Source organism: Poecilia reticulata, linkage group LG20, assembly GCF_000633615.1.
Source record: "Poecilia reticulata strain Guanapo linkage group LG20, Guppy_female_1.0+MT, whole genome shotgun sequence".
Lineage (NCBI taxonomy): Eukaryota > Metazoa > Chordata > Actinopteri > Cyprinodontiformes > Poeciliidae > Poecilia > Poecilia reticulata.
In genome coordinates, this window is record NC_024350.1 from 16,818,034 (window position 1) to 16,830,732 (window position 12,699).

The 12,699-nt window shown below is 39.0% G+C and overlaps 1 protein-coding gene across 1 annotated transcript in view; it reads right to left on the reverse strand.

Annotated features, from left to right (window-relative positions):
• LOC103456687 (cadherin-18) overlaps positions 1-12,699 on the reverse strand; it is a 125,628-nt gene that overhangs the window by 8,596 nt on the left and 104,333 nt on the right. Inside the window, exon 11 of the mRNA XM_008396400.2 lies at positions 3,788-4,039. Within this exon, the coding sequence (XP_008394622.1) occupies positions 3,788-4,039 (252 nt within the window). The remainder of the gene's footprint in view (positions 1-3,787; positions 4,040-12,699) is intronic.

Genomic DNA, 12,699 nt, shown 5'->3' on the forward strand with positions numbered 1-12,699 from the left:
GGTGGTAACACAACTAATATAATTACATTACTAAATCAGAATACCGCAAAGTCTTTATTATTTATTATTAATTTTTCATTCTCTTAACAATGTAGAGCTAATTAAATAATCTAAAGACCTTAAAGTGGTTCCAGTTTCTCTCGATGGCCAACCTGTTGAAACTGTGGTCAGATTTTAAATCCCTTGGGTCGTTCCTGGACAGTCAGCTCAACTTTGCTGAAAACACTGAATATATGTTGAAGAACTGTTCTCAGAGACTCTACCTTTTAAGAAGACTTGGTGATCTTGGGGTGACCCAACTAGAATTTGGGGGAAAAAAATCATATTTTATTTATCACTACAGAAGGGTTCAGTGAAGGCGCATATGAAACTGCTGGGTTCGGTACCTCAAAAAAGGTTACAAACCACCGGTTAAAACTAATGTTTTAGTTTTAACATTGGCAGGTACATCTTTTCACATTGATGTAAAAGATAAAAACTGCTTTGACTTGAATAAAATAACATTCAGCTGAGTTTGAACGTTTCTGTCCTGCAGGAGGAAACTCAGCAAACAGATGATTTCAGATCTGCTGCAGTCAGGACTTTGGGCTTTACGGCTCTAACTGACAGTGGGTCTAATTTCTGAGTAAATGTGGAGTGAATGAAGCCACTAATAATGAGTTAATGCTGAATAATATATTTATAAAATTAAAAAACATGAACATGAATCGTCATTTACAGGTATAACTTTTCCCTAACATGAAAAACCTGAACACCACTAACTTTGTTCTTTTCTCAAATTTTCTTTTAATTTTTTTTAAAATTAGTTTACCTTCAGACGTGCTTGTAAAAAGTGGGATGTGTTATAGTGGGATTAGGCTGTTTAATGAGACTCCTCTCAAAGGAGCAGAATTGATTTATTGATCAAAGTGTGTCGACCTCTGCTACAATACTTGTCAATAAGCCTCCTTTCAGCATGTTGGTCTAGTTTTTTTCTTGCTGACCTATTGCCTTTGAGATCAAAACAATTGACAAGCAATTTGGCTGGAATCCAACAACAAACAATAAATAAAATACCAAGTGCTTTTTGTATTAGTCTTGGTTCTTCACTCAGCTCTGGGCAACAGACTTTCTTCTTGACTGGTTTAGCTCAAGTCCAGATAAGCAGCTAAGTTCAATGACTGTTGTTTTCGTTTGTCCATTGTTAGGAAACTCAGTTTAGGAAATGTTCTTGGTGATATTATAATGTAATTGTGCTGTTAAAGAGGTAAAATAAGCCCCTGTGTCTCTCCTGGGATTTAATTTGTTCAAACAGAAACAACAATTGTACAAATAAAATGTTGATTCGTTTGAGAAGGAGAAATGTTGAAATGTTCAGGGTTAGTAATGAGTTTCATCTGAAGGGGTTTGAATGGATTGTTATAATTAAAGACCTCCTCACCTTGTGACATTTATGGCTTATACAATGCTTGGGGTGAAGCGAGCAAAACATCTCAGATTTGTATTTGTGAAGCAGTTTGAAAAACGCGTTTTTATTTTACATCTCCATTTCATTCCAGTTTATTTAAATTGACCTCAAACTTAGAAAAGTACAACTGGGCTGTTTGTCTTCTACTTTGAAGGCCTCTCACTCTGACAGCTGCGTCTAGTTTTGGACACCGTTTAGGATCAGAACCAGCCTTCAAACGGTTCTGTTGACTGGAGATTGTGGGAAGTATGGGGGATGAAATGAAGAAGCAGATATTAGATAAATAAGACAATCCTCTGTGCAATTAGTGCTTAGTGTAAAGATCGTAAAGATTTTATATTAAATTCACACTCCTAATGTTTCATGTGTTCAGTGAGTTGGGGATAATTTAAAGCCAAATATACGTTTTTGTGGGGATTCATGTGTGATTAGAGATGTTCCCACTGTTATTTTTAGTTTATCCATCCATCCATCCATTTTCTTTCACCCTTGTCCCTCAGTGGGGTCGGGAGGGTTGCTGGTTCCTCTCCAGCTAACGTTCCGGGCGAGAGGCGGGGTCACCCTGGACAGGTCGCCAGTCTGTCGCAGGGCAACACAGAGACACACAACCATGCACACACACACTCACACCTAGGGGCAATTTGGAGAGGCCAATTAACCTGACAGTCATGTTTTTGGACTGTGGGAGGAAACCGGAGTACCCGGAGAAAACCCACGCATGCACAGGGAGAACATGCAAACTCCATGCAGAAAGACCCCAGGCCGGGAATCGAACCCAGAACCTTCGTGCTGCAAAGCAACAGCTCTACCAACTGCGCCACTTGTGCAGCCCTATTTTTTTTTTTTTAGTTTATGAAAGATTTAATTTATTTTTTGGGGTTTTATCAGGACTGTCCCCCTTTTATGTCAGAGCTTTTTCAGGTCTGAGGATTTCATGAATCAATAATCGTTTATTGTATTTATGTGATCACATATAATGAAATTCTGTTTGGTAACAAACTTTTAAATAATACACACATGTGCATTTGTTATTTTTTGTACAAATATACATAAACTCTGTAGAACCTCACTTAAAATAATCAAAACTATCCCTTTACACTCTTGTAGACGATTGTTGAATCCCACTAAAGGCTGTTGATGCAGATTTGACACATACTAAAAATATGAGCACCACTTCCTCACCAGTTAGTGCTTTAATTTATGTCTGATTCAGCTACATAAATCCTGAACCTGTGTATTTTAGCCAGGTTAACAACAATCTCCTCCAAATTTAGCATCTGCTTGACAGCAAAACCACCGATTACTGTTGACCTTCGGTATTTACAGGGGATAGCTGCCAATAAATAGCTTTTAACTGCCCATGTTAGTAGTTCAAATGCAAAATATACCCTGATATGCAACAAGACATTCAGCATTTATTGAAAATGTTTTAAATAGTCTATGGAAAACTGTGAATATTTGAATTTTCTGCAAACAATTTGGAGTCACGTTCTACAGAAAATATGTCAATACTCAACTGGTATTGCGCTGTAATTTATGTTTTATGTGCTTATGAATAAATTCAAAAAGCCGTGGTAGAGATATAGTTTTAATTCTTTCTGGCAATGGCTTCATTGCCACCATGTTGTTCATGCAAGATAGAAACCAGCAGCAGGATTTACTCATGATTGTGTTTACTGACCTGAAAATGATTCAAACCAAGAAGACTAAAGATGAGATGGTTGAAACAGGCATGAAAGAAAAAAGAAGATAAAAATCTTCACCTCTAGTTTCACCCAGAACAGGCATGAATACATTTTCCACCCTACTTTTAATGTTTCAGGTGCACAAAATAGAAAATAGCGTCCCATCGCTGTGGGGTTGTTCCTAGCATCCATTCAGCCGGTGTTGACCAGTTCTGGTTCTTGATAGTCACTGTCCTGCATGTTTTAGCCGTTTGGGTGAAACTTCAGATGATGTTTTGGAGGGATTCGTTCAAAGCCTGCAGGACACTGATGCTGAGGACCAACACTGGACACCTCTGGTTTCAGCTGCATACATTTCCCTGCTGATTGCACCAACTCTCCAGCTGAACCTTCTCTTTCCACCGGCCTCCTCCCTCTTCACTCTCTTAAGTCCTCCACATACTTTTTGTTTGACCCTCCCTGAGTTGCACTTACTCATTTCAAATTCCACCAACATCTCTCCACATCTATCCAGCCCCCTTCCCCATCTCTGCCCTTGTCATACTCCTTCAACCTCCCACTCTCTAACTCCTCCACGGTCCATCTCCCCGGGATATTTCCCCCCCAGAAGTCCCAGCCTTCCGCGGCTCCCCAGAGCGTCTGCCCACCAACTCACCCAGCAGGATGACGATGCACAGCAGGATGGCGATCAGAGCCCCCGTGCTGAGGCCCGCAGAGGAGAAGAACGCTTCCCCCTGGCAGATCCGGATCTTGCCGTGGCGCTGGCATGGGCACACCCGCAGGGTCAAGGTGCTGGTGCCACTGAGCGATGGCTCCCCGCCATCCCACACCACGATGGGAAGCTCATAGAGCTCCTGGGTCAGATGGTTAAACCGGCGCCGCCTGGCAATGATGTTAGCTGTGCTGTCTGCAAAGACAAAATTACAAAGAAAAGAAACGGTCATACCCTTGGGCTGAAAGACTAACTGTGCACCTCTATCAGAGAAATAAGCAATTACTTATATTGGTGACAATAGTTTGCTAAACTTAGTCTTGGCATTGTTTGTTGCTTTCCTTCTGAAAGTATCCACATACAGAATTATTTACTGCGTCTGCAGCTTCTCGGCTTGCCAAGGCTAATTAATTTTAAAGGTGTTTGTTTAATTCTTCTAATGTGCAACAAAAGAACAGTTTACCTTGATCTCTGCACAAACACGTCTGTTATTGCCACGTAAATAAGCAGAAATAATAGGGAGTGAAAAAAAAGCAAAAACAGCCGCTGGAGGTTTTCTGACAAGATCGGCAATTTGTCCCAGACAAGCAAATGTATGAGGGCTGAAGTTAATGAGAGGTTTGGTTTGGTGATTGTAGCAGGAAATTATTTCACACTTGAACCTAAATGACCAGCGTCTATTATACCCCATTTTACTCCATAAAACGTCAGTACTGCACAGTTCAAGAGTTTCAAACTGAATGAACCCTGACCACAGATGATGATCTCAGTTTGATTAGAAATAAACTAAATAATATTTAGGAGTTTCATAAGGTGACTAAAAGTGTCTCCTACTCTTTGTCAGGTGAATCAGTCTCGTTCGCTGCCGACATCTAAACAGCAAATGACACCAACTTTGAGTTACTTCAGGTAAAGTGTCACAGTTAATTTATTAAATTGAGCCGTTGAAGTTCCAAATGACTAATATTTATTATATAATGACTGTTTCTGCATTTACATTTTATTAATCTTATTATTTTAAGGAACAACCTACCCAAGCTGCCCTTAATAAATGTTGAATCAACTCTAAATGAACATTTATTTTGTTTATTTTTTAGTTCAAGTTAAAGAAACGAGTCTTTAGCTAAATAATTCCATAAACAGTTTGGAGAAAACGCATCAAGTCAAACGACTTAAACAACTAAATGACAAAAACAGTCCCAGGGTTGAAACATAGCTTTTAGACTTGATGCTTAAAGGAACAAAGTCTCATTTGAAACCTCATATCAGTAGAGAAATAAAAGGTTTGATGCCTCTACAAAGCAAAAATATTGGGTTTTGCTAAAAACAAAACTTATCATGACAGTGGAAACATCAGTGAAGATCTAAAGATATCTGTGGCGACAGTTTTTCTGTCACTAACAGCTTTTAAAAACTCTGTTTTTCCCACCAGATGCCAACATTTTCTTAAAAAGCCATTTTAAAACGTTTTATCCCTACATTTGCTCTTTTTTAAGTCGTCTCTCCGTAGGTAAACTTCAGTAGGATTCACTTTACCATGAAAGACAATTCCTGAAAAAATTTATTTTGCATATATAAATTGCACAGCTTTTTTTCTAACAGTGTATAATGATTAGGCTAACTCAGAAAGCAAAGCAAAGCAGTGCGACGGGACAGCTGAAGGGGAGGAAGAATCAATAAAATAAGTTTTGTCAGCGGGTTTCATTATATTGATTGCAGAGTCGGGATATGTGGGCATATTTCATTCAACAATTCGCTCATATTAGCTGCTTATATAAAAACTGGGGTCTCTGTGTTCTTGGTGTCGAAGGCAAAACTTCAGCTAAGCTAACAGAGAGCATTCCTTATTTTTATTTTACTTCTCAAAGTCAAGCAAAAAGGTTAAACATCTGTTTTAAATAAGAAAATATCCTTCAAGAATATCATGATTTTATGTATTTTCTAAATTACGAAGGTATTTTTAATGCTGCTAATTAATTTCCGTGCCTTCTTTCCTTCTGCTGGTGGATTCAAAATTATTTAAAGAGCAACAAATTTATCACAGCCAGCTGTGCAGAACATCCTCTTCTGACCAGATGGATTTCTGTTCACCGGGCGCCTTGTTCATTAAACTAACACACCCTGTTCACAAAGGAACGGGCACAGTTTGTTAAAAGTAGCTCTGTCAATTTTTAGAAAAGAAAAAAAAAATCTGATTAATCAATTGTGATGTAAATAAGCATGTTTTCAAATAAACGCAGTACAGGACTGTATAACAGGCTAATGTGAACCAGGTAACACTGTGAAAGAGGCTTTTAGGTCAAAATAGTCTGCATTATGTAATACTGACACAGTAAACCTTTTAGATTAATCACATGTATTAATGATGACAGTCCTAATTACAAGTTTCTTATATTTACACCCATTTAGAGGTTATTATTACAGTTACATAGCCTCTAAACAAAGACCATGACGTATTGTTACAGCAGCTAGAAGCTGGGACTCTGGTGAAATGCTTGACAGATTTGAGTCTTGTTTTCTTTCTGTCTTATTGGACCAGGCAGAAGTCATATGTGGGAAACCACAAGGTTCAATCCTGGGGTCTCTTCCATTTAAAGCAGTGTTTTATCTTTTCTAAGCACATTGTGCCATTTTTTATAGTTGTAATAAAAATATTCTATGTATCAAAAACAACTCAAACTAAATCTGACTTTGTAATTTGATACCTTGAAATTGGGGGAGGGAAGTCTGAGTCTCAAGACCTGACCCTGCATTGTGGTGTAGGGATGAACATCATGGGTGGATATGTTTTCAGTGAGGACTCGAACGTTTGAGATCTGTAAAAACTAAAACCAAGAGGCTGAGAAACAGTTTATACTCATTACACCATCCTGAATGATGGCTAAGCGGTTAATTTGACCTTATCTATTTTTAGATGTAATTTTGTACAGTTTTAAATGAACATTTATCAAGTGATAAGTGCAAAATATAATTTTTATTGTCCTTTTTTCAAATGAGACATTGTTTTTGTCAGGAAAATTGCACCCAAGTTGTTTTGTTACAAATGCAATCACAAAGCTTGACACAGACTCTGTCAAAGGAGGTTTGATCGGCGCATGAGAAAGGTCATTTACAGATGTTATGAAATGTGCCACATCTTTTCATTGTAGGAGTGTGATAACATCAAGAGTCCTAAAAGATACTGTAGGTGAAAACTTAAGACATCATTTATGGATGGATAACTTTGGGTTTGCATACTGATGACACACTGCGCTCTGATCTCGATGTTCACGCTATTTAAGTTCTGAAAATGCTGAATCGTGCAGCAGGGCAGCCTTTGTCCCTCCGCCCGGTGAAAACACCTCCGCCGTGCTGTACTATCGAGCTGCTGCCGCTCTGAGACCTCGCCTCCCACTCCAATCTCGACTCCATCTATGAATAATTATTATGATCGACAGTTGGAAAGACATCACGTACTTCAAGCTTTATTAAGCCAGGACTCGTGTACCGCCGCATCAGCACGCAGACGGGCGGAGGCTTCTGAAGACGCAAACGGCACAGAGGAGAGACGGGGATTCAGAGGCTGGACGTCTGAGCAGTAAGCAGAGAGCAGGCTGGGTGACAGCCGAGGCTGAACCAGAGGAGGCTCAACAAAATAATAAATAATCAGTTTGGTGTGTACGCGCAGGTCCTTGTACTAACCACGCAGAGGAAGTTCAGATCCATTATGCTATGGTAATTCACATGAACCCATGTCTCGTCACAGGTGAGAGGAGGAGAGCGGTGTGATTGCAGAGTGAGTGTGATTAATGCCTCAGCGAGACAGACCATCTGCAGCCAAACTGCATCCACACACACACACACACACACACACACACGAGACACCACGCCGAATACAAAAGTTTGGTCGTAGCAACCGCGAAAAATGACCAGCATTCAAAAATTTGGAATCATTAGATTTATGTATTTTGCATAAACCAGGTAATACAATGGTCCAGTTTAGTAAGCCGCCCAGCAGTCTCCTCTCCACACGACACAAACACAGTAATTAGTATGCGCTGCATGTGAGGCTCTCCTCACGCTCTGGTTCCGCTCTGCGCCGGCAAACAGATTCTTTTCCCCAAAACCATCAACACAATGCAAGAGTCACTTGGATAGGTTTCATATTCCCACGGTGCATTGCAAAATGTTCCAAAGCTTTTTTTGAGATTATTCTGAGGTAGACCAGGAAGCTTCCAAGATATTTGGAGAATAAACGTTTTAAAAGTGTGGTGTGTGCTCGCATTCAGACGCGTTGATAACAATTTAGCACAACCAAGTGCTTTTTTCAATATACATGCATCTTGTGTGGAAATCTGAGAAATAAGCTAAAAAACATTAAAAACTCACAACATGACTATACAACCCATCAGACAGGTTAAGGAAAAGTTTGAAAACAAGAACCCAAACTTTAAACCTCCCAAAATGATTAATCTAAATGTAGTTTTCCACCTAAACTGACAGGCTGACCAGGAAAAACGAGCACAGGGTCTCTCTGGAGAAGATGCACAGATCCAGAGCTCAGGTGGGAGAATCTGTTGACATTCGTAGGAGAACGAACTGACCTGGTCCTAATGAAAGCACTGAGAGGAAACAAGCCAATTGTTGGAAGAAGACGAGGAATCCCACTGGCCGTTTGCCAAAGGTCATTCAGGTGAGACAGGAAACGTGGAAGAAGTTTCTCCAATCGGATCAGTCTTAAAATATCGTTTGTCTAACATGCAAAATGCTGAGCTTTCAGATCAGACTCTGCAAAGGAGATAGGCATGATAGGAGGAGTGATGGATAAGGAAACCAGGAAGTAACGTTGAAATAGAAGGAAAAGATTTACATAGAAGGAAAGGTACAGAGAGAGAGAGAGAGAGTGAGAGAGAGGGTGAACAAGAGTGAGAGAGAGAGAGCAAGAGAGTGAGAGAGAGAGAGAGAGAGAGAGAGAGAGAGAGAGAGAAAGGCTTGGGGAGCAGAAGCTCCAGTAGGAAGGTCAGCTTGGTGATGCTGCCATCAACTAATCATTCTCACTCTCCTGCTGTTAACTTTTTACTTTTGTGAACATCAAAAATAACCCTAGTAAATTAATCCGTTCCTTGTTGTAAATTGGGCTCAAACCCTCAGTCGATCTCGTCAGATGGGGTCTCGTGCTAATCCAGGTTCTGGTTTCTTCTTGCTGCATTTCCTTAGACAGAAACTCTCCAAGTCCACAGCAGAGATGGGTGATGAGGTAGATTCAGTATCCGTCAGCGTTTGATCGTAATCCAGAGACATGAAGCAGAGGTTGAAGGCAACATCAGACATACAGGAAGAGCAATCAGGGAGCAGGTAAAGGTGAAGGTCAGGATCAGGAACTCAAGAAATGACAAAGGTGTGGTAGGGACTGATGACAGGACAGGAGGGGCAGAGCAGAGAAAATATGATGAAACTTGTAGACAAACCTCAACAGATCTTAAACATTCTTGTTAATAAAATGGATGAATAACGTTGCAAGGAATCCATCTTAGGTTTTCCCTTTAGGGTTTAAGGTTTGAGATTGAATTTTTCATAAAAAAATAATTACTTTACTGTAATGTTGAAACTGTTTTCTGCAAAGTTAACTTTCAGGCCAAAAGTATCAAAAATAGTCAAATAAATAAATCAATAGCACACAGACACGACACAAACGTATCTCTGCAGAGTTCGGAGTTGCCTACACATGCACTTGGTTGTGTTTCATGTAAACGTTGGTGGGAGTGAGTAGGTGCCAATGACTGGAATCTGCTGCACTCCAGTTTGCACTTGATATACGGAGCTGTGGAAATGCCTTTCTGGAAGAAACGTCTATGTCGTGTCCTAATTTACAAGTTAAACTTTGGCCGTTTCTTCTCTAAATTAAAGTTTGACTGTCAAGAAAAAAAACCCAGTTACATTTTTAGTCTTCACTTTTACAAATATTCTTCACATTTGCAGAAACGCTTCATCTCCTCAGACTAATAGACTTTATAGTTTAGCTCTGCTTAATTACATAGTACTTCTTTCTATCAAGCACCCCAAAAAATATCTATTTCAATTAGATTTACATTTAGGAGGTAGCACTAAGGAAACTTAAAATGCATAAAAACAGAAAACAAGTTCACACATTTGCTTGAAGTCATTACTGACTTTTCTTAAAAAGAACTGATACTCATTATGGAAATGGAAATAAGTGATGAAATTCATCCAACCTGATGCAACTCCAGCTGTTTCCAGCCTGCAGGTCCTAACAGGATTTATCCCAGAGAGAATCAATTATCTGGATACGTTCAGAGGATAAAACAAAACCAAGAACAGAAACTTCCTTCGTTTCCTACAGAGGGAAATCTGCAGTATTCTTCATTTTTCTTATGAGTAAAAAACAATTAGTTGTGTCTCTTGAACTACAGCTGTGAGCCGACACAAACTTCAAACACCCTAATGAGAAACGTGTCTGGAAACTTGACCATAACTTTCTGCTTTTGTCTTTTTTATTGTCAGTAATAAAGTCCAGTTTTAACTGATACTTTAATTCAACTATTTCTCTCATGCTAACTCTGATGTTTGCACTTGGTTCCCTTTAGGACACTTCAATTCAGAAAACAAACACAGCTGCAGTACTTGGATGCTCGAATTTTCCATTTGCATGTGTTATTATATTTTATCTTATAAATCTGTGTTGCTCAAGCTTTCCCCCGTGGCAGATTAAAAATCCCACAAAGGAAGCTGATTTTAGTATTGATAATTTAACCCTTTCATTCATACTTACTTACAAAACTTGGAATTCTGACTTTTTTTTGCTTAAATTGTTTATGCACAATCAGGCAAGTCTTAAAACTCAAATCTAAGAACACATTTTGGGACAGAGATTTGATTATTTTCATACGCTATCAACATAATTCATATTAATTTGTATTTTGATAATAAAAGGACAAGTTAAAGTCAGAATCCTGAGGGTTTTCAGTCAGAAGAGAAGAGTCTAATATTGATTCATAGCATGTGTGTGCATGACTAAATTTATAATTAAACAGAAAAAAATGAATGCATTCATTCTGCAAACAATAATTACACTTTACAACACCGGCTTAGTTATTACTCACACAGTTATTTTCTGAAATGGAGTCATAAATCTAAGTTAATAATCCTGACCTTTAAGCAGAAGGCAACTATTGTGCTCTGTTTGCAACTATTTGAGAAAACCAGAATGCTTCAGTTCGCTCTGCCGCTCCACACAGCCCAACTCTTTCAATAGGTCATCAAGTGTTGGCAAATCAACTGTGAGTAAAGTGTGCATGACATAAAAGCTAATTGACGTCCCACGTATGGGTCTGACAGCCGTCCTCTAATTGCAGCCTATTAACTGTAACATCACAGGATCCTCTCTGTGTGCATGAGAAGACGATGCTGTCAGAAATCAAGTGATCAGTTTAAACATGAGGCTTATTTATAAATCACAGCATCAGTGTAATTGGTTGTTGAGGTGAGATGTGATAGAATGAGACAGATATCAAGCAGATCAAAGAGCCAGTCAAATTTTCAGCCACTGTAAACGATAAGGGAGGTTGATGTATTTAAACTCACTTCACCAAAGCAGATTTTGCCACAAAAGGATTTACAACTTTCTACCTAAACGTCATTTTAACAAAGATTACAGTTTCTTTGAAGCTAACATTTAGCACTAAACCACTACACTGATCTGATTCAGTGAACAAGAGCTGGCGCTCTTATAGGTATCTGTAGCTGAAAAATAACCTGTTGTAATAAGATAATAGCTTGAAAGAAATCTAACATGAATAAGTGATGGAAATTTTATAAAAAAAAAAAAAAAGCCACAACAGTTTAGTTAATAGGCTCTTTTTATATCCATTACTGTCAAATTACCAAAAAATGAGGGGAAAGGATGAATCCACTGCAGGTATAATTGACTATTTAACTGCAGAGGTTTAAATGAGCAGAACCTCAAACTAAAAATCTAATTGTAAATTTAGCACAAAAAAAAAAAAATCTTCAAAAAGAAGTCAAGTTCAGAAAGATCCTGAAATGAGATACAAAAGAGACGAGGAAGCGATTGGTGTGGATGAAAAGTAATTTCTTTCAGCTGCCCAAAAACAGATGGAGGTCAGACGTACAGACAGCTGCAGGACGGATGGTTTCCGATATAAAACGCTATCAGTGATCAACACTTACAGCTAATTACCTCTTTATTGTAAAAGAAAAGTTCAAACTGCTGCAGTGAACCAAGTTTCAGGAAAACACTTCGGTGATCAAACTGCAACTGAGAAGAAAAGGAGGTCATGAGAGAGTTACTGGTGTGAGAGACTGAAAGGGATTTTCTTCAGTTGCACAACAACGGAGGGAGGCATTAGGTCCTGGCACAGCGTAGCCACCAACTGTTAGTCTGCAACAACAGCAATGAAAGAAGCTGCTCCGACTGTGAAGAGCTTACTTGAATTATCAGACACAGGAGTCAACAGTACGATGCTCCGTCTGGATTCTTTCTTCTCCAAGTTCAAGTGCGAATGCAGCCTCTAATTGAGCACATTTGACTGATATCAGAAAAAGCCTGAGAGCAGCAGCTTAACTTTTCAGAGGGAGCTTCATGCAGATAAGAGAGCCGGAGAGAGTAAAAGGGAAATAAATAAGTAACGTTAATTCAACCAGAACAGGGATTATTGAAAAAGTAAATAGGTAAGCAGTGAATACAACAATATAAATATAATGCAAAATCCACATTTTTCAGCTTCGTATCATGTTGTAATGTTATTCCCTTCATCAAAAACATACCTTGACCCTTACATGCATGTGTAAGAAATCCTTTAATCTCCATGGCAACCATTGAGCTGTGGGTGGACTGA